Source organism: Nannospalax galili, unplaced genomic scaffold (assembly GCF_000622305.1).
Source record: "Nannospalax galili isolate Female #2095 unplaced genomic scaffold, S.galili_v1.0 scaffold227, whole genome shotgun sequence".
In the NCBI taxonomy this organism is placed as follows: Eukaryota; Metazoa; Chordata; class Mammalia; order Rodentia; family Spalacidae; genus Nannospalax; species Nannospalax galili.
Window position 1 is genome coordinate 7,500,864 of NW_008360303.1, and position 23,088 is coordinate 7,523,951.

At 36.6% G+C, this 23,088-nt stretch overlaps 1 protein-coding gene across 3 annotated transcripts in view; it reads left to right on the forward strand.

Moving 5' to 3' along the window:
- Positions 1-23,088, forward strand: part of Tpr (translocated promoter region, nuclear basket protein) — a 77,272-nt gene that overhangs the window by 18,270 nt on the left and 35,914 nt on the right. For all 3 annotated transcript variants that reach the window (XM_008824267.3, XM_008824268.3, XM_029559231.1), the window contains exons 13-27: positions 561-758; positions 2,811-2,918; positions 4,947-5,173; positions 5,979-6,142; positions 6,911-7,044; positions 7,137-7,285; positions 8,854-9,016; positions 10,296-10,430; positions 10,849-10,989; positions 12,920-13,085; positions 14,123-14,289; positions 15,247-15,399; positions 15,751-15,867; positions 17,327-17,530; positions 17,629-17,813. In XM_008824267.3, coding sequence (XP_008822489.1) covers positions 561-758; positions 2,811-2,918; positions 4,947-5,173; positions 5,979-6,142; positions 6,911-7,044; positions 7,137-7,285; positions 8,854-9,016; positions 10,296-10,430; positions 10,849-10,989; positions 12,920-13,085; positions 14,123-14,289; positions 15,247-15,399; positions 15,751-15,867; positions 17,327-17,530; positions 17,629-17,813 — 2,411 coding nt within the window. The remainder of the gene's footprint in view (positions 1-560; positions 759-2,810; positions 2,919-4,946; positions 5,174-5,978; positions 6,143-6,910; positions 7,045-7,136; positions 7,286-8,853; positions 9,017-10,295; positions 10,431-10,848; positions 10,990-12,919; positions 13,086-14,122; positions 14,290-15,246; positions 15,400-15,750; positions 15,868-17,326; positions 17,531-17,628; positions 17,814-23,088) is intronic.

A 23,088-nucleotide genomic window follows, 5' to 3' on the forward strand; every position in this document is an offset into this window, starting at 1 on the left:
GATCATGGATATAAAGACATCAGGTAGATTTCAATGGTAATGTTTTTCACATCTACTAATTATTAAGGAGCAAATTTCTATGCTTTGAAGAATTTTTTTTTTTTTATACACCACTTCCCAGGTAGCACCCTCCCATAGACTCCCTCCCCCGACTAAAGCCCTTATACTCTGATATCCCTGCTACTGTTTGCTGTATTGTTGGCACCCCCAGCCATTCCCTACTACTTGCCCTTCTGGTGAATCTAGTCAGCTTATCTAGAGGTCTTTGTTTTAGGAGGGTCAGCTGTTCCTCCTGAATGATGAATGGGTCAAAAGAGAAATTAAGAAAGAAATAAAAGTATTCCTGGAATTAAATGAAAAGGACAATACAACACGACAAAACCTCTGGAACATGCTGAAATAAATATTTTTAAAAGACTATCTTTAAGTCGTCGGTGTATGTAGCATAGCAAACATTTCCTTTTTTGTTTTAAGTGCTAATGGATTTGTCATGAACCTAGATAGACTGTATACTATGGTTGTTAACTCAAATTTAATCAAATGACTACCTCTTCTTTTAGTTATATAATGCTTATGTCGAAGCTCAGGATCAGTTGCTTTTGGAAAAACTAGAAAATAAAAGAATTAATAAGTATCTAGATGAAATTGTAAAAGAAGTTGAAGCCAAAGCTCCGATTTTGAAACGCCAACGTGAAGAGTATGAACGTGCACAGAAGGCTGTGGCAAGTTTATCGGCCAAGCTGGAACAAGCTATGAAGGTTGGTTCCACTTCTGAGCTTTAGCTAATGAAGCATTGATTGCTGGGTAATTTTCAAATTAAAGTTTCCTTTAGAAAAGCTAAGTTGGTGCTGAGAGATGGCTCAGTTGTTAAGAACATGGACTGTTCTTGCAGAAGACCCATGTTCGAATCCAAGCACCCACATGGCAGCTAGCAGTTGTCAGTAACTCCAGTTTCAGGGGATCTGACATCCTCTTCTGTCTTCCACAGGCATTGCACAACACAGTGTACTTATATACAATACACATATACACATAAAAATAAAATATTTCTTAAAGCGCTAAGTTGACTTTCCAGTGAAAGGGCATTACATGTTTTGAAGCTTTACATTACTAAATTCCCCTATGGGCAAATTTTTCTGCTTTTGTTCTGCTAAATTCTGAAAGTCTTTTACTTTTAAAGATATTCAAGGGATTGTTCTGGTAGAGGAAATAACTAAATTTTCTTGGACGGCTCTTCAAATTAAAATAATCTGTATTACAGCTTTCTTAAGTTTAGCATAACCATTTTCAGGTGTTATAATTAATTGCCTATCCAGAAAAGAATGTACTGTCTGACCTTAGGTCAGAGCTGTTTCTATAGCATTTTACAATTTGTCATTTCTTGCTGCACATTATTTTATAACTGTTTCTTTGCCATATTAAAAGTGTCCAGGAAGTTCATAAATACCCTTTTACTATTAGCATTTACCTTTTACTAAATGACTTAATGATTGAAGAGTTATAGTCTAAATAATTTGCTTTAAGGGTATAGCTGTGAATATTACAGAGGAAAGTCTTTAAAATTTGTGAGAGTGGTTTTATTAGTCAAATTTTGCCAAATGAGTTTATATTTGTAATTCTAAAGTAATCTATTTCCTTTTTGAAAAATAAAAGTAAATTATGTCCTTAATTCAATCTTAACCCTCTTCCAACTATAATTTAGAAGTCATTGAAATGCAAACATATATAATGAACTCTTTTTCTGAATCAGAGTAATAATCGTGTCCTGAGGGAAAGTTGGCGTTCTGACCACTTGCCCTTGCAGTGCTGTTTGCAGAGAGGGCCTTTGGATTCTGTTCGATCTACTTTCTCTGTTTACAGTGAGGATGTTGCCTGGAGTTTGTCTGAAATGGATGTGGGTAGGGCAGACTTAAGAATTAGAGCAACAGCTTTACCTTGGGGAAAAAAACTGTTCTTTCATTAATGTATAGTAATAGAAGAGTTTAAAGGTAATTTCTATATCTTTAAAGACAATTTTCTATCTACAACGTGTATCATGTGTTCTCTGATCTAAATTCTTAATGCTAATTTGTAAAGTTCTAGTTGTTTTATGAATACAGTGCATCTACCTTGCATTGTAATTGGTTCTGGTTTTGGACTTAATAGGTTCCTGTCAGTGCTGTCTTTCATGAACACTTGTTGACTTCTTTTTGTCACTTATTGTATTTTTTTCCTATTGCAGTTAGTTTATGAATACCTTTAGGGAATTGTGCTCAGGGATACTTGAAACACCAATATATATTTTAAATTATGTGAAAATAATACACCATGAAAGAAAATATACATGAATTTGAGATAAGACAGATTTCAAATCTACCTGATTTTGTGCGTATGGGAGGGTTATTAATACTGTTCCTCTAAACCTCTGACAGTGTGAAACTTTGCCAGGCTCTGCATGCATGTGCCTGCTTTTTCAGTACCCATTGTTTCGTAGTTTGGGTTGCTGCCTCTTTAGAATTAACTGCTAATATACTTTTTAATAAATCAGTCTAATTTGTGTCTTACCTAGTTTATTTAATTTTGATATTTCCAGATGACCAGTTATCAGTGATGATTATTGTCACTTTTCTAGTCACAAAGCTTTTAGGGTCATTTGGTAATACTGTGGATTTGATAGAACTTATAAGGTTATACTTGAGAATAAACTTCTCCAGGTAGAAATTTTCCAAGTTGATTATTTGAGCATTGTACACTTATTAGTCTTATACCAATTTTAATTGTATTAATCCTAGAAAGTAATACAGAATTTTCACTTGCGTTTGCATTTTAAGGAGATTCAGCGATTCCAGGAGGACACTGACAAAGCCAACAAGCATTCGTCCATACTGGAAAGAGACAATCAGAGGATGGAAGTTCAAATAAAAGATCTTTCACAACAGGTTAGAAAATTTTGTGTATATCCCATGTATTTCTGTAATACTCACTGCCCAGTAATGCTCAACTGCATCAGAGTATCTAAGATCATACTGTATATTCTAGTAGTCAGGAGGAATACTGCTCTAGTACTTACATTCCAGGCATTGTTTTCTCACAGGTGTTTGATAAAGTTTCAAATTGTGTGGGGTTTGTTTTGTTTTTAGTTTTTTAGTTTTTTGTTTTGTTTTGTCTTTTTGAGACAGGGTCTCCTTGTAGCCCTATCTGGCCTGGAACTCAATGTATAAACAAGCCTGGCCTTGATTTCACAGAAATCTGCCTGTCTCCTCTGTCTCTGGAGTGCTGGGATTAAAGGCGTGTGCCACCATGCCCCATTGTAGGTGCCATTTGTAACAAGTGCACAAAGAATTGAAATAGGAGAGTTTGTTTTCCCATCCTCCTAACTGGCATTTCCCAGAATATAGCAAGTGTTAGCAATCTTGTGTGTCCTTTCCTGTCATTCATATAGCAGTAAGCACATATTTAAACATGTTTCTGACTTTTTGCTAAAATTAGATGATAATTATGCATTTCTTTATTTTTTGAGGTACAGTCTTGCCTCATAGCTCAATGTGGCCTTGAACTCTTAATCCTCCTGAGTGCTGGGATTATATATGCCTACCACCACACCCAACTCTCTGTTTTGTTTTGATAAGAGACACTGTTTGAAAAATGAGGAGATGGCTCACTCAGTAAAGTGCTTACCATTCAAGCATTGGTATCTGAGTTTAGATTTTCAGTACCCACATAAAAAGCTTGGTGACACCCATAATCCCAGCACTGTGGGAGCAGAAACAGGAGGATCTCTGGGGCTTGCTAGGCAGTCCATCTAACCCAGTGAATGAGATCCAGGTTCAGTGAGAGAACTTTATCCCAAAATAATCTGGAGAATCATTTGAGGAAAACACTTAATGTTGACCTCTAGCCTCTACACATGTATAAACCACCCTCACCCCCCATGTAGTCTCACTATATTTCATGTTGTCCAACCTGAACACCTTGACTCAAGTGGGGCTCCCACTTCAGTCCACTGAGTAACTGGGATTAGAGTATGAAACACAATGCCCAGCTACTGGTTGGTTGTTTATTGCTTTGTTTTAATGAACAAGTCAGTAAATATAGGTCTGCTTCTGTGTTTTACCCAACTTTTTTGTGTTTATACATTAGCACAGCTTCATAAACATTTCACATGAATGACAAACATACTATTTTACTGAAAAATTTTTTCCATGGGGCCAAAATGGCTCAGTGTGTAAAAGTGCTTGCCACCAAGCCTGACAACCTGAGTCAATACATGGAACACACTGGAGAGAAAACTGACAATATACACTGTATTACTGTTTATTTGAGCCAGTCCCAGAGGGAGAGTCCATAATGGTGGGGGGAGGCATGACAGCAGGTGGCCAGAGCAGGAAGCTGAGAGAGCACATGTTCATCTGCAAACAGCAGAGAAAACTAACTGGAAGTAGGTGATGCTATGTACTCTTCAACGCCTACCCGCAATGACATGCTCCCTCTGGCAAGGTTCCACATTCTAAAAGTTCCATAACCTCCCCAAATAAAGCCACCAACCAGAGCTCAAGCTTTAAAACATGAGGCTATGGGGAACATTTCCCCTCCTAACCACCACACATTTACACACAATAAAGAAATTTTAAAAAGCTTTTCCCTACTTCTCTTCTGCCCTGCCATACAATACGTATGTAAACACAGACACAGAAGAGATGACTGGATTTGTTTTTGATTGCCTCAGAAAAATAGCCATTTTTTAAGAATCAAAATGTGTCTACCTTTTAATAGTTTTCCATTATATTAAAATTTTTCTTAGACTTTTAACACCTAAAATGAAAGAATTTGATTTTTAAAGGTAATATATGTAATCACTAATGAAGGGTTTTATGAATGATGTTCTTATTTGGAAATCTCCATTTTTTTCAAACTGTTTCTAGAACCAGAGCTAATTCTATTATATAACATTAAAATTTTGTGTTTAGATTAGAGTGCTTTTGATGGAACTTGAAGAAGCAAGGGGTAACCATGTTATCCGGGATGAGGAAGTGAGCTCTGCTGACATAAGTAGTTCATCTGAAGTAATCTCACAGCACCTAGTATCTTACCGAAATATTGAAGAGCTTCAGCAGCAAAATCAGCGTCTGTTATTTGCTCTTCGAGAACTTGGGGAAACCAGGGAACGAGAAGAACAAGAAACAACTTCCTCTAAGTAAGCAGTTGACCACTTCAGTTAAACAAGTATGTAATGGAAATTCTTAATGTGTCCTTAACAATGCTGGATGCTGGGGATCGCTAGTGACTTAGGAAAAGAGTATTATCCAGCCACCAAATTTATTTACTTTCAATTTTTTTTTCCTTATTATTTTTAGTTTCTGAGTGTTTTGCCTACATATACGTAAGTGTACCAATGTTGTACAATGCCTGCAGAGTCCAGAAAAAGATGTCAAATCCCCTGGAACTGGAGTGACTGCAACACTTGTTAGCTGCCATATGGGTGCTGAGAACTAAACCCAGGTCCTCTGGAAGAGCAGCTAGTTCTCTTAACCACTGAGCCATCTCTCCAATCACCCAAATTTTTAAAAAACTTGAGCCAGGTGTGGTGGTGCTCACTCACCCTTAATCCTGTCTCACTCAGGAGGCAGGCAGACAGATGAAACCAGGGTCAGCTGGGGCTACAGGGAGACCCTGCCTCAAAAAAATCAAAAAGGAAAAAAAAAGGAGGTACCTTTAGTTTAATGTGACAAGTGCTAGAATAAGTAAAATCCTCTAAGTAGGAGCATGTTAACAGAGGACCTTGTTTAGGTTTTCAGAAACAGACCAGTCTTAATGGAGAAGATACTTAGGAATTATTCAATTAGAATACTGAATTTTAGGATAGCAAACAAAGGAAAAAGAAAGGATGCAAGAAATCAAAATAGTGTGTTTAAAGGTAGATGAATGTGTTTAGATAATTGATAACAAATTATAGTCACCTCTTAATGCAGGCCTGTGAAGAATTGCTTCTTTCCTCACAGAATCACTGAGCTTCAGCACAAACTTGAGAGTTCCCTCAGTGAACTGGAACAACTCCGTGATGCACGGAAGCATCAGATGCAGCTTGTTGATTCCATAGTTCGTCAGCGTGACATGTACCGCATTTTATTGACACAAACAACAGGAATGGCCATTCCATTGCAAGGTCTGTTTTTATGATACTTCAAGAAAATATTTTAGAAATATACTAGTGAATAGATTTTGTGGCATAAGCAATAGCCACTCTAATATATCTGGTAACTTCAGATTCAGCTGCTGTATGTGATTCATTATAATGTCATCAATTCTCAAACAACATTTTGACACACTGCTCAGAAGGAAGAAATCACTGAATATTGCTGAAAACTATATATCTTAGAATCAGTGAATTAACAGTGTTTATTTTTGTTGTTTTAGTATTTAACCTGTAATAAATTGCCTCTAGTTAAAAAGCAGGAAGAATCTTAAAAATATTTTTTTTACATTTTTGTTTTGTATGCTTATGAGTATGTGTTTGGAGGAGGGGGAGTTGCACACATACCATGTCTGTAGCTGTCAGAAGACAGCTATCGGAAGTTAGTTCTCTTGATGCCATGCAGGTTCTCAGGTTAAACCCATCAGGTTGGCAGGTACCTTTACCCACTTCTCTCCTCTCCCCAGGAACACCCTTTTCTACAATTTTTTAAAAAATATTTTATTTGTTTATTTATTTTAATATTTATGTGTATTCATGTATTGCCTGCTTGTAGGTAAGTGCACCCATGTCGTGCAATGCCCACAGAGATCAATAGACCTCTAGTTTGAAAACTGTTATAATCACGTGGCTTAATTTAAGTAAATTAAGTTTCTTGATTTAGTAATGATGCATTTATGAATAAACATTAAAACTGATTTTATGAAAGCCAACAAAACATCAGTTTTTCTTATTCTGAAGCTTCAAGCTTGGAAGATGTTTCTCTTGTATCAACTCCGAAACGTTCCAGTACATCTCAGACTGTTTCCACACCTGCCCCTGTACCTGTTATAGAGTCAACAGAAGCTATAGAAGCAAAAGCTGCCCTCAAACAGGTAAAAACCACACCTGGCTAAGATCACAGATAATTTTGGACTGAGTTTTTAAAAGAACTTAGTATCATCTTCTAATTGTATCCAATATTTAGTTGCAGGAAATTTTTGAGAACTATAAAAAGGAAAAAATGGACAGTGAAAAAATTCAGAATGACCAACTTGAGAAACTTCAGGAGCAAGTCACAGATCTGCGATCACAGAACACCAAAATTTCTACTCAACTGGATTTTGCTTCTAAACGGTAAATTTTCTTTTGTTCAGAAATTAATAAAAAAATAAATGTTACATCTCCGTGTTCAGATCAGTTGGATTCCAGAGTTATTTTATGGTTGCATTGCTTTTCGGTGGAACGTGTTCCAAGATGGGAAGGTGTAGTGCTTCATTCTTTAGTCCTTCCTGCTGATTCTCCTGGGCAAGGCTAAGGAGTGAACTTGGTAATTGAGGTTCATGTAAAATATACTGTTAGTTTCCTTTCCTGAAATTGCCCTGTTGTTTCTGTAGCTCTTTTTGTTTTTTGTTTGGCTTGTTTCTGTAGCTTTTTTTTGTTTTTTGTTCAGTAGATTTTGTGTGAAACAGTGTCTTCCTGTAACCCCAGCTGGCCTGGAACTCTCTTTTTAGACCAGGTTGGCCTTGATCTCACAGAGATCCACCTACTTCTGCCTCCTGAGTGCTGGGATTAAAGGCATGTACCATGCTCCCAGCTCTCTGTATCTCTTTTTGAAAGAGTGGAGAATGTTGATTTTATTTTTTTATTATTTATTTTTTTGAGATATTATCTTACTGTGTCTCCCTGGATGACCTGATTGTCATTTAGTAGACCAGGCTAGCCTCAGACTTGTAGCTGTGCTTCTGCCTCTGCTTCCCAATGCTGGTAATATAGGTGTGTGCCACCATGCCTGGCATTTAGTAGCTTGTCATTCTTTTATAAATGCACCAGAAGAGAGAGAAATGGCAGCATACATATTTTATTTAGTTTTTTTTTTTTTTTTTAACACTCTTTATGCATTCCTGGAGAATTTCATACATATATACAATGTATTTTGGTCCCCCTCCCAGCTTCATTATTTTTTGTTGTATATCTCAGTCAGTTGTGCTACCTGTATGCACATGGTTGTGGAACCATCCAATGGAGCATGGGCGACCTGCTCATTTTCTCCCCTTCCCCAGCAGCCCTCAGGTACTAGTAGATCCATGTCCAAGGGTATGGTCCATTCAGCTTTTTTATGTTGCAGGTTGAGAAATGAGTGCTACATTACCCTAGGGTAATTGGTCACTGGTAAAAGAATAATAATAATCATTTTACAACTGTTCCTAGTTCGTTTTATGTCTTTAGGATGATATAACAAAGATACATCGTACATGATAAAAAAGGATTCTTGTGGGTAATTGCTTCTATACATCTAAATAGTTCAGTATCCCAAGTCAGAACTGTTCTTTCTGTGATGACACCTCAGCCAGCCATTTTCTAGTCTCTCTGGCACAGAGAAGATGTTAAAGAAGAGAGAGGGGTTGTCAGAAGTCCACTTGCCATGCATGATGCCCTAGCTTGCATATTCACTGTGCTTGCTATCATCTATTAATATGCTGGCTTTATTTTGAATATGAGTTTCTATGAATATGATTAAGAAGTTATTCAGCATAAAACACTGTGCTTGTTTATTGGAACTTGATTTTTAACTGCTAAATAAGGAGAATAGAGAAAAAAAATGAAGGTTTCACGTTATTGCACCAGCCCGTTTCTTAATTATGTAAAATTAAGTTTTTATGGGCTTTCACAAGAGCCTGAAATTTATTTTTCTTTACTATCAGATACGAAATGCTTCAAGATAATGTTGAAGGCTATCGCCGAGAAATAACTTCTCTGCAAGAAAGAAATCAAAAACTCACTGCAACAACTCAAAAGCAGGAGCAGATCATCAATACGATGACACAAGACTTGAGAGGTGCCAATGAAAAGCTAGCTGTTGCAGAGGTGAGACCAGCCTCCTCTGCTGACTTCCATTATTACTGACATTTGGTACTCCCTTATTTACTTGTTCAGTTTTACTGGGTGAAATGACTTAGCTGAGCAGTGTGTGAATTATAAATTCTCTTTATTATTTTCCAAAAAACCTATAATGTATTAGAATAATCATTTCTACTAAAAATAGAAAAACATTCTTTTTGATTTTCTGCTTAACTAAGATTTGATTACAAATACTGTTTCAAAATAAATTTAGAAGTCAGTATTTATTCAATTGTAACAAAAACTAATGTATTTTTCCCATTCTCATTTCTGATAAGACAATATAAAATTATACTGAATTGTTTCTTTATAAATATAAATGTCTGAAATTAAGAATACACCCAACCAAATACTGAATTGGATTATGATTTTTAAAAGTTACTTCCTGATTTTAAAAGCCAAGTACAATATGTCATCCATTCTATGAGAACCAGGTTTAAGTGTTAGTAATTTGCCTATTTTTGACAGTCATAAGAAATATATTGGTTAAGACTTAACTCAACTTTTCTGGTTTTGTTTGCTCTATTTCATTTTCTTTTGTTCCTACACCATGATGGAAAGTGAGCAGTAACATTTTTTCAAAATGAGAGTATGAGTTCTATGGTTGATAATTAATACAACACATCTAAATATGAGTACTTTTAAAATACCGATTCTGAAATCACTCTTCTAGCTCCCCTGAGACAAAGAGTGTATTCTTTAAGGAAGAAAAAATATTTCAATTAGTCATTATTTTAAAACAAGTCCTTAGAAACTAATTTGTGTTTTAAAACTTTTAAATTTAATAATGTGTTCGTTAGACTCTGACATAGTTACATAGTTGTGTTTGTTTTGTTGCTTTGTTTTTAAAGTATAGTTTGTTAGAGCAAAGTAGCCATAAGTATTTAGTGTTAATTCAAAGACTTTTTTTCTTTGATTCGTTAATACCCCCAATATGGGAAACTTGAAATTATATTTATTTGATCACTGGATATAGTCTAAGTAACATTAAGAAGGGCATATTGCCAGGCATGGTGGCTCATGCCATTAGTCCCAGCACTTGGGACACAGAGGCAGGTGGATCAAGACCATCCTGGTCTCTACATAATGAGTTCCAGGCACTGGGGCTAAAGGGAGACTCTGTTTCAGGAAAGAAAAAAAAAAAAAAGATGCATATTAGTGGCAGCATGGTTTTACTTTGGTATTTCATCCGACGCAGTATTTCTCAGTGTTTCCTTTCACCTTATATTTCTTTATTCCTTTCAAGGTAAGAGCAGAAAATCTGAAGAAGGAAAAGGAGATGCTTAAATTGTCAGAAGTCCGCCTATCTCAGCAAAGAGAGTCTTTGTTAGCTGAGCAGAGGGGACAGAACCTGCTGCTGACTAATCTGCAAACAATCCAGGTAACCAAGAAAAGAGCACTTATACAAAAAGTGTGAACCAGTGTTCTCCTTTGCAGCCTCTTAGTTTTCGGTTAGATTTATTTTTGTCATCCATCCATTATACTGATCGTTGGATTTGAGGGTATGCTAGAAGTATTTTAAATAAAACTTGGAAAGAAAATAGATTATAGTCATGCTATTGGCATGTTTGTACTTATACAAATTTACTGGGTTCTGTGTAATGTAACTGTATACAATATTGGCTTTGGAGGTTATCCCTACAATTTCAAGAAATCTGCATGACTGTCATCTTATGCTTTTTACCTCTACTCCAACCCCATTAAATGTTTATTACGAAAAGTTGCCAGTATACTTCCTTGTTAGATATTCTCAGTTCTAACTTCAATCTTAAGTGTAACTGAAGTTCTCTTTACCTCAGGGAATACTAGAGCGATCTGAAACAGAAACCAAACAAAGACTTAGTAGCCAGATAGAAAAACTGGAGCACGAGATCTCTCATCTGAAGAAGAAGTTGGAAAATGAGGTGGAACAAAGACACACACTTACCAGAAATCTAGATGTGAGTCTTTCAGGTTCTGAATGTGTATAGCTTATGTTTTGTAGTTAATACTGTGTGTAAGCACATTGTCATTTGAAACATGGTTTTATAAAAAGTTCTTAACAAGTTCTGTATTTTTCTTGCTTACATATGCCTAATAATTCTTTTTAAAATAATATTACTTATTTGAAAGTTTCATACATTTATACAATATATATATTGGTTGTATCCATCCAACACTACCTCCTTCTAACTCCTCCTGGTACCCCCTACCTCATCTCCCTCCCAATTTCATGTCCTCATTTTTCTGAATTGTTAGTAATAACCCTCTTGGGTGCATGTAGTGATACCTATATGTGTATGGGTATATGGCCATCCGTTGGAGCATGAAAGGCCTACCACTGGCCATGTCTCCAAAGGAGAGTAACTGTCCTTTCAACAGCCATCAACTGCCAGTAGCAACTCTGATGGGGTGGGGCCTGGGGACCCCTCCCCTATCCATGCTGGAATTTTATCTGGTGTGATCTTGTGTAGGTAACCCCAACTGCTGTTAGTATGGTGTCCAGAAGTCAGCATTTCACAGCACTTTTTCCCATCCACCTGCTCTTACATCCCCCCCATCCTTCAGGAGAAGTTTCTTGAGTCTTGAATAATGGGAGGCATCCATCTATAGCCTAGGACTTAATTATTTCTACTTGTTTGGCATTTTGTCCAGTTACCAGTCTGCATTAACCACTACCCAGTGCAAAAGAAAAAAAAAGTTTCTGGCTGAAGTTGAAAGTTCCGAGATCATTGAGTATAAACATAAATGTTTAGAATGAAGTTTGATAACATGACCATTTGTCAAAACAGTACGTTACATTTCCTCTTGGGCCTATGATCTTTCCAGTCTTTGCCCGCCCCCCCAACCCCGCCCACCATGTTTACAGTATCAGGCATGAAATCTCTCCTGTGGAACTTTAATACCCAATCAGAAAGCAGTTGGTTACTCCCATAACCATCATGCTGTTGGCACCAGCAGGTAAATCTTGCCAGTGAGTCAGTATCATAGCATGGGGTCCACCACCTAGTAAGATATTGATGTCATTTGTCCCTCAGCAACCTACATAGCAGTGTCTGGCACTATGTAAGCGAGTTCCTGAGGAAAGCATTTCCCAGTCAATTCAGGGTTGATTTCTCTATGTCCTACAGCCAAAGTGAATGGCATCTTCAGCACTGGGCTCTTACCATCTTGGAGTGGGCAACCAAGAGTAATACGCCTTGTCATTTCTGACTCTGAGCTTTATCCTATTGGTTGCTGAATGTTTTTGTATTCTTTTCATTTTCTTGAGATTTGTTCTCAAAGGTGTAAAGTTGAAATAGTTTGATTCTTGTGTTTGTTGCTTTCTGTGATGTATTAAGCAAGCCCAGTACATAACATACAGTTATGTTTAGAGCCAATTACTCCCCACTACTAAGGCAAGCCCTTCCTAAGTATTCACCCCATTGTACATTGAGTATTTTTTCAGCCCAGTTGCTAGGAACTAGCATTACTCTTGACTTTTTATATTAGGCCCACTTCATACTGTGATACTTTGTGATAACCCCCCCAATGTGCTGATGCTAGTGTGCTGAATGGGAGATACCCTCTACCCCCAGGATATGCTTTTCTGTAACATTGCTTCTCTCTGTCCTCTATAGTGTGAACTTAAGGGCTTTGGTCTTCAAGGACCCTCAGGGTCTGTGTTCTCCATTCAGGGAGTCACTGACCCCTGCTTCATTTCTTCTTGTGACATATCAGTCAATTAGGATATTCTTCTCTTGACCATCCTAGAAATGATGGTTGAGGCATATGTTGTATTTTCCCTGAGCCAAAGGTTCTAAGGATTCTTAGAAAGATACTTTGAATCTCTAGTTATGAAGTAACCTAAAGATAGTCTTTATTAGCGCTAATGTGGTTTCTTTCTTACAGGTTCAACTTTTAGATACAAAGAGACAGTTAGATACAGAGATAAATCTTCATCTTAACACAAAAGAACTGTTAAAAAATGCTCAGAAGGAAATTGCTACACTGAAACAGCACCTTAGCAACATGGAAGCCCAACTTGCTTCTCAGTCCACACAGAGAACTGGTAAAGGTAAAAAAAGTAGATTTGAATAATGTTAAGTAAATAAAATAAGTACTTCTTTAGACTTGTAATTTGTCTTGTAAATAAATACCCTAATACTCTGTGCATTCTAATAAAGAGTGGAGAAACCCATTTTTTACTTTCCAAATAGTAAAGCTCAGCTTGGTGCTTATGATAAATTTGGAAGACTTAGAAATTCAAAATATTCTGTTTGACACCTAACCAAGCTATGTTACGAGTTTTCCAATCCTTGAAACCTCTGGGTGTTGGTGTGGGATGGTGTATTTTACTGTGGCTCAAACCCAGGGCCTCACACATGCAAGGTAAGGTCTCTACTACTGAGCTGTACCCAAACATTAAAGCCATTTATTGATAATTTAAAATTATTTTTGAAATGAGAGGCTGTTTTTACTAAAGTCCAGTTAAAGAATTCCTAACCTGTGCTTATTAATGGCCTCAGATGAAATATTTATTTCATCAGATTCTGCTGCCCTTTGCAGAGAAGCCATTTCAAATTCCAAATCTTTCTGTCCAGATAATCTGTCCTACATATTACATAGTTTTGTAATAGTACGAAAGCAAGCTTATATGTGTAAGTACGTTTTAATAAGTAAGTACAGATATCTGTTACATGTATATAGTAGAAATGTTACTCCAGTAATCCTTTCCTAGTGGTTTTATATAATGAACACAGTTTGTTCATTTTCCATTTACAAACATTGAACTAAACTACAAGTTTGTGGGTTTGGCTTGGTTTAGTTTGTTTTAAGACAGGGTTTTCACTGATGTTCTTGGCTGGTGTAGAATTCACAGAAATCTACCTGCTTCTGCCTCCTGAATACTGGGATTAAAGAACATGTACCATTATGCCCCACTTAATTTATGTTATTTGACCTCTATTAATATCTACTTTGTAGTTACGTATGTGAACCTTAATCTCTGCATTTAAGCCTTAATCCTAAATTCATCGACTCTTGGTAGTAGTCATCCCTTATACCATTTAAAACAATCGTTGAAAGTGTTGATAGAGCTTTTGTGTCTTTTAGGTCAGCCTAATGACAAAGAAGATGTTGATGATCTTCGGAGTCAGCTAAGGCAGGCTGAAGAACAGGTCAGTGACTTGAAGGAGAGACTTAAAACAAGTGCAAGTAATGTGGAGCAGTATCGAGCTATGGTGACTAGTTTAGAGGACTCGCTGAACAAAGAAAAACAGGTATGCATGATCCAGAAATTCAGCTGAATACATTGACTTTTTTATTTTTCACTAAAAAATTGCCATGTGTAAAACCACTGTGCTATGACTTCAGTGGACATCATTGCTTTTACCATCTGAAAGATACTGTGCCTGCTAAATTAAAACAAAACTCATAAAGCAAGGGATAGTGATTGCAGTAGGAAAAGTGCAGTATAAACATACAGGAGAATGAGTATAGAATTGTTTGTCTGCTGGACCAGCCTGGTTTCACCCAACAGGTGACAGTTCAGCAAATCTGTGAGTAAAAGTACTTCGATAATCAGAGATAGTAGAAAGTATTCCACATGATATCAGTCCTCAGATGATGTAGAAAGGCTTCAGATTAAAATGTTAAAGTATACTCTGTGGCCTTATTGAGAGACATTGTTTTTTAGTTTGTCAAAGATTAATATAGTAGATTAAGAATGTATCACTTTGGAGGCTATTACAATAAGGTCTTTTGTGATTAGCATCAGTGGAAATCAGTATCTGAGGAAAATACATTTGGGCAGGTGGATGAAAGGGAAGATAAGAGCTTGGAAATTTCAACCAGGTGTGGCAGCACATGCTTATATCCAGCAGTTGGAAGGCAGAGGCAAGCAAATTTCTGTGCGTTCTGGGCCAGCCTGGTCTACTGTTTTAGACCAGCCAGGGCTACATAGTGATGAGACTCTCTCTCAATAATAATAATAATTGCAAGAGATTAGAGATTTCACTGCAAAAGAGAAGAATGGCCAATAGCCAACTTGAAGGATAAATTATGCTTTCTAGATTTATGTGGCATATTTGCTTGGTTTAGTCTGCCTTTTAGGGATTCTTTTAACATAAGCAAATGTTAATTTTAGTTCTCTTGCAATTTAGTTTAGATTAGGAGAAAAGAGATTACTGCTGTATCATTTTTATCATTTTTTTCTTGATGTTTATAATATGGTGAAGGTGACAGAGGAAGTACATAAGAATATTGAAGTTCGTTTAAAAGAATCAGCGGAATTTCAGACACAGTTGGAAAAAAAGTTGATGGAAGTAGAGAAGGAAAAACAAGAACTTCAGGATGACAAGAGAAAAGCCATAGAGAGCATGGAGCAACAGGTAAGTAACTTGTCTTTCTTTGTTCACTTGATTTCTCTTAACTAGCTCTTAAGTTATAATTTGGTTTATCTCAACAGAAATTGATTGAACACAGACCCACTAGTTTTAAATCTCTCTGTTCTGTATAAATTTGCTTTTGCAAATTTTAGACCACTTTACAAAATTTTCATATTCTGCTTTTTAGAAGCTCTGCCTCAGATTTTGCAAATTGGGAGAGAATTTAGAGTTGTAAAACTTGGAGATTACATTAGGCTAATAGCTGTGTTCAGTTTAGCTAATTAGATTGTTAAACACCTGTCCCAAGTATGTTCCACATTTATGGTTAACTTTGGTTTTGCTCTTGTTTTTTAGTTATCTGAATTGAAGAAGACACTTTCTAGTGTTCAGAATGAAGTACAGGAAGCTCTTCAGAGAGCAAGCACAGCTTTAAGTAATGAACAGCAAGCCAGACGTGACTGTCAGGAACAGGTAAGTGCTGCTATCAGAGTGTCGAGTTTCTGAATGCTGAGTTTAAGCCTAGAGAGAGGGACTTGGAGTCCTTTAATGACTTTTGTAGATAGGTGAACTTACAAAAATGCAAGATTATTTCTAGTCTATGGAACTTGTTTTATGACAGTTTGAAAATGTAGATGCAGATTGGAAGTAACTAGGTCATTCTCTATAACAGCAATCTTAACAAATGAGAAAAAATATAAAAGGAATAGGAAATTGAATTAATACTTTTACTGTTGTCTTGTACTAGGTCTATAGGACTATATTGTAGACAGAATAGTTGGGGCAGTTCCTTCAGCCAATCAAGGACCTCTGAAAAACATTTGTAATACATTGCTGAGCTTAGACAAGTTTCTATACATTTTATACAATTTACAAAAAGGCAGCAATGTAGTTATCATAAGTACATATATGTACATGCACACATGATAAGGTTTTTTGCAGTATTTTTATGAACCAGTAATGGTAAAACCCAGTTTAGCATGGTGGAATGGTAGAATGGAGAAGAGATTAATGTATTAACATTTATTTATTTATTTATTTATTTATTACAAATATTCTCATTTTTAATTTAGGTGGTATAATAATAGCTTTTCATTTGGTTGCTATTCTTTTTACTTTTTAGGTTACCATTAAAGTAATGGGTTTCATTATAGCATTTTTAATATTTATGTCATTAAATTTTATTCTGTTCATCACTCTTCCCTACTGCCTCCCCCTCAACCTACCCCCTCTACTGGTCTCTTTTCTCTCCGCAAGTAGACTCCCTTCTACTTCAGTGTCACGTATCTTCCATTACTCTTTTTCCCCCTCCCTCCTTTGAGGTCCCTTTTTCCTGTCCTCATCCCTCTTCTACTTTTGTGTTAGCAGCTAACATATATGTCCATATGACTTTGAAAATGCAATATAGGTAAGAAAGTTTCCAAAACTAAATTAGACTGAAATGAATTATCCTTGTCTTATTGCCAGATGGTATAGACCATTTTTATTATATTAAAAAATATATTTGATTCCAGGCCAGCTGGGGCTACAGGGAGACTTATCTCAAAAAAGAAAAAAAAAAAATTACACTCAGTACTGGGGAGATGGTTCAGTGGTGAGCGTGCTTGTGGCTCAGTCATGAGGACCTGAGTTTGAATTCTAGCACCACGAAAAAAAAACAGGCATGTGAAAACCTGCAACCCCAGTGCTGTGGGAGATAGAGACAGGAGGATATTTGAACTTTTCTTGCACCAGGCTGGCTCCAGTGAGAGACCCTGCCCTAAGGAGTAAGATGGATGGTAATAGAGCAGCCCTTCTGAAGTCCTTCTCTTGACTTCACATATGAGCACACACCACATACACATGCAAAAGAAACACACTGTCTTTTATAAAACTGTTAACTAGCTTCATGGATTTTGATCTTTTGTGTTCATTGGGGAATTCTTACATACAGGCTAAAATAGCTGTGGAGGCTCAGAATAAGTATGAGAGAGAACTGATGCTCCATGCTGCTGATGTTGAAGCCCTGCAGGCTGCCAAGGAACAAGTTTCAAAAATGGCATCAGTCCGTCAGCATTTGGAAGAATCTACTGAGAAAGCAGAATCACGGTTGTTGGAGTGCAGAGCATCCTGGGAAGAAAGAGAGAGAATGCTAAAGGTATTATTGTAGATCACCATAGAATATTTTGGAGAATTGAAAGAAATTTTTGGTTGTGCTTTGGAAATCTGCTCTTAAGATACATCCTTGGCTTATAGGATGAAGTTTCTAAGAGTGTATCTCGCTGTGAAGATCTAGAGAAACAAAACAGACTACTTCATGATCAAATTGAAAAATTAAGTGATAAGGTAGTTGCCTCTATGAAGGAAGGTGTGCAAGGCCCATTAAATGTGTCTCTCAGTGAAGAAGGAAAATCTCAAGAACAAATATTAGAAATTCTCAGGTAAGTCACATGGATTCTTTTTTTTTCTTTTTTTTTTTTTTTTTAAGGGATTGACATTTATATTTTCAGTGTCTTATGATAGACATTTAGTGTGAAAATAATGCAAAAATATATCATGAAGAGCAAACATAAAAATGCATGTATTTGTGTTTAATTTTTATGAATTCATAGTTACTATTATATAACACCAATGGATTCACATGTCATAACGTGTATAGAGAGATACTAAGTCTTAATAGTTACAAAATCAGATCTTTTAACATAGGCATTTAGTTGGTGTGTACCTCCTTAACCAAGCCTTTTAAGTATCAGTTGGATAAGCATATTTTCCCCTTTTCTATCCCTATCTCTCCTAAGCATTCTCTATGTGTTCTGTCATCTTCATATTTTTGTGTTGATGCAGGAAACTGGGACTTTAGGTTTTAGACCTTGAATTAATCCATATGTATCTTTCTTGGTACTGTAACTTGAAAATAATAGATTTAAGGTATAAAGTCCTTTTGAACTTTCACACAAATTCCAAATATTTTTTATAGAGTTACTAAGCAAGAAATGCCATCTTTAAAAGCAAAAACAAAACAAAGAAAAAAAGAAACCCAGCAATAAATATCTTAGAGCATTTTCTAACTATACTTGATGATTTACTTGGTGATACTTTTTATTCTAAGTTTCATATTTGTATCCTTCTTACATGTCATTATATCAATTTAATGATAGGACTTTAAAACTTTTTTCTCTCTTGTGTTTTATTCTCTTATTCCTCAAGTATAGACCTCAAACGTAATTTCTCTAATCCTACTATTTCTCCCACTGTGGGACAATGGTAGTAAACATTTCAAGGGTGCTTTATCATTTATAAAGTGCATCCCTAGAATTTTTTCTATGAGATACTTTTACTAGTACTATCAATAGCTATTGCTATGTACATCTTTTTTTAAAATAGTTTATTGAGAATTTCATATGTGCATATAAGGTGTTTTGATCAAATCCATGCCCACCCCCTCCCCTCCAACTCCTCCCATATCTCCCCATCACTTTTTTCTGATAACTTCATGTACTCCTTGTGTTTATTTTTTTTATGGGGCTTTTGTCTACTCTAATATTCCCCCCTCTGAAGAGGAGGGGGAATCTAAAATTTTTTAAGGATTAGATAAAAGCTTCCAAATACTTTTGACATTTTTGGTCTTTGGAATGGAGTATGTTTCTAAGAGGCCTGAGGACATTGTGAGTTTTAGCCAAGAAACTGGCTACGTTTCTTTCAGATCTTTTTACTCTAACTGCCTAGCGAATTCCTAGCCTAGCGAATTCCTACCTCCTATTCTTATCACACTGTCCTCTGAAGAGGTTACCCAACTTATGGATAGGGAATCCAGGTGCAGACAACTCTGGGTTCTTCCATACTGAACAGGGACAAAGAGTGAGGCAATTGGAGTACCCCTTCATTGGATCTATCTGAAAGACTCCCAAATTGCATAACTCTTATCTGTAGGGAGAAAAGAAAGTCCTTGACTGGTGAATAGGAGATGTGAAGAAGTCTTAACATTACAAGTTCTAGACAGGGAACTACAAAAAGTCCGAACAGGGCAATTTTCAAATGTTCGTATGAGAGTCCATGGGAATTTCTTGACAAGGGCTTCCAAAAGCATCCCTTTATTTGGGTTCCTCCTCATTTTTCTTTTGTCTTCCAAGGCTAGACTCTTAGAGTGATGGATTCAGGATTTGCTTTCAGGTATTTTGATAGCTGTTGGAGTGGTTAGAATCAGTGTCAGTTCCCTCTGAAAGGCTTCTATTCTAGATAGGGGGAGAAAACAAATTTATGCCATCATTTTAGAACTATAGCAGATTGTATCCCTTAGCTACAGGTGGGCAGTACTTTATTGCAGACCAAGAGTTGAAGTCTTAACATCTGAGCAGTACTTTCTGATTAGGAACAAAATCATCAGTGAGAAGTAATTGTCTAAATAACTTTTTATATGGACTTAAGCCTAATGTTTGGGAAGTATAATCCCTTGAACTCTTAAAGAAACATACTGATGACTTTAATTTTGGTTATACTTTCCTTTTGGATGTTTAAAACCATATAGTTGGCCCAAATAAATCAATTTTTTTTTTTACACTTAAGGTCGTTTGAGGAACTGTTCCTCGGGGGTCACATGGTCTTGGTAGGAGCCCCTGACTCTTTATTTTACCAGTTCCATCTATCTGAAGATAAGTCAAAGGTCCTGTTCGACCATATCTGGCTTCACTTGGAAGCACGAATGAGATGTTTCCTCTGAGTTGACCCTCCTCTTTGTGGAATGGACACTGGTTCAAGCCCATCTGGTGGAGTCTCCACGGCCTCCCTGAACAAGAGGGCAGGTGACTCACCGCAGTTGCAGGACATTGTGAGAGATGTTCCAGTCCCCTGGAACTTAGTCAACCTTGGAGGGTAAGGAGCAAAAACTGTCCTTTAAGTCCCTTTGGCCAGATTAGTATAGGCCTCAAAGTATGGCTGTTAAACATCCAATAAGGTTAGTTCCACCAGTCTGGTACTTTAATTACCATGTGCTATATAGATAAAGCTGGGGTAAAAAACAAATATTCTCAGATAAACCTTGGCTAGATATGTATCTTGTTCCTTGAACTAGTTGACTAAACTATGACCTTAGAAATTTTAAGATTAGTGTATTTTTGTCTCATCCTTTGTATATCATAACAAACCTACACAAACCTTCATTACTTGCTTAGACTTTCTTATTTTTTCTGTTTTGGAAATTATCTCCATTCCCATATCCCTTTAACATCTTTTACATTCTCATTTTCTTTTCTTTTCTTTTCTTTTTTTTTTAATAATTGTGAGACATAATAGCATTAACACATAAATTTTCCATCTGTTGTGAGAATTCTTTTCCTGGGGATACTAAGCAATGCTTATTCCCTATTAAGGTTCTAGTGTCAAGCCAGTGTTTGATTACAGTTTTACTGGGGAACCAATGAATTTATTGAGCTTACTTATCGAGATAACTGAGGGGTTGCTGAGGTGTATATATGACCTGAGGGTGAGCACACTGGAAAGCCTTTACCCAGCATGGGTCATGTCTTCTCTTCCTACCCTTCCCCAGATTGTATACTTTAGCTCTTCCTAAATCCAGGAAACCATATGTGATTAGGGCCAAATTACATACAGTTGGCTGGGAAGAGTGGCTGGTTACTCTGGTGAGGGTCCAGTGACCCTGCTTGGCCCCCCTTTAATGAATGAGAACAACCATTAACAATCCCAATTGTGTCGATGTTTAGCAATCAGGCACAGCTGAAGTCGTGAAGATGGTAGTTATTTCCTACAGAAAAGACTGCTGTACAGCATCATCTTATTAAAAGGACCTATAATTTAAAAGGATTTGGTGCTAGGATCCACGTATGAGGGAGAACATAGGTCGTTTGTTTTTCTGAGTCTGTATTCACTTAGAATAACAGTTTCTAGATCCATCCATTTACGTGCAAATTTCATTATGTCATCTTTCTTTACTGCTGAATAGAACTCCATTGTGTAAATATACCATGTTTTTGTTAACCACACCTCAGTTGAGTGGCACTTAGGCTGAGGGGAACTTAGGTTGCTTCCATCTCTTGGCTTTTGTGAAAAGAGCAGCAACAAACATGATTGTATGAGTATCTCTACAATAGGATGAGTCCTTTGGATATATGCAAAGGAGTGGAATAATGGGGTCATATGGTAGGTTCATTTTTACTTATATAACAGTTCTCCACACTGTTTTCCACAGCAGTGAATGACCATTCCCCTTTCTCCACAACCTTGCCAGTGTTTGGTATCATTTGTTCTCTTGATCCTAGCCAGTCTGATTGAGGTAAAGTGATACACCTTAGGGTGGTTTTAATTTGCATTTTCCTAATTACTAACAATGTTGAATACTTTTTGAAATCTTTCTTAGCCATCTTTATTTCTTCCTTTGACAAATCTCTGTTTAGATCTTTAGCCCATCTTTTAATTGGGTCATTTTGTTTTTTTTGAGACATTTCTTAGTTACCTTTATTTCTTCCTTTGAGAACTCTATGTTTAGATCTTTAGCCCATCTTTTAATTGGGTCATTTCTTTTCTTGATTCTTTGTTTTTTGAGTTCTTTATATATTCTGGATGTTAAACCTCTGTCAGATGTGTCACTGGTGAGATGTTTCCCCATTCTATGGCTCTTTCTTCACTTTTTTAATTCTTTCTTTTGCTCTACAGAACATTTTTAGTTTAATGAAGTCCCACGTATTGATTGCTGACTTTAATTCCTGAGCAACTTCTGTCTGATTTAGAAAATCCTTTCCTACACCTCTATCTTGTAAGTTACTGCCAATATTTTCTTCTAATAGTTTCAGGGCTTCCAGTTTCACATTGAGATCTTAGATTCATTTGGAGTAGACTTTTGTGCAAGGTGAAAGATAAGGGTCTAGTTTCATTCTTCTACAGGTGGAGATCAGTTTTGCCAGTGCCATTTGCTGAAGATGCTGTCTTTCCTCCATTGTATGTTCTTGGCACCTTTGTCAAATATCAGGTGGCTGAAATTGCGTGTTCTCGGGTTTGGGTTCAGTGATGTTCCATTGATGTATGTGTCTATTTTTGTGCCAGTACCATGCTGTTTTGGTGACTATAGCTCTGTAGTATACTTTGAGATCTGATATAGTCATCCCCCCCAGGGTTGCTTTTTGTGCTCAGGGTTGCTCTGGCTATCCCAGGTCTTTTGTGCTTCCATATGAATTTAAGGATGGTTTTTTTCTAATTCTGTGAAGTATGTCATGGGGACTTTGATTGGGATTGCATTGAATCTATGCATTGCTTTTGGTAGGATGGTCATTTTCACAATATTAATTCTTCCAATTCATGAGCATGGGAGGTCCTTCCATCTTCTGGTGTCTTCCTTAATAGCCAATGATTTAAAAATTTTCATTGTGGAGACCTTTGGTGGTTTTGGTCAGATTTATTCCAAGATTTTTTTTTTTTTTTTGCAGCAATTGTGAATGGGAGCATTTCCCTGTATTCTTTCTCCAATTGCTAGTTATTGGTATATAGAAAGGCTACTGATTTTTGTCGACTGATTTTATAACCTGCCACTATACTGTAAGTGTTGATCGGTTAGGTTTAGTTTTCTGGTGGAACTTTTGGGATCTCTTAGGTATAGTATCATATCTGCAGCAAAAAGTGATAATTTGTCCTCTTCTTTTCCAATAAGTACTCCTTTAATTTCCTTCTCCTGTCTTATTTCTCTAGCAAGAGTTTCAAGCACTATGTTGA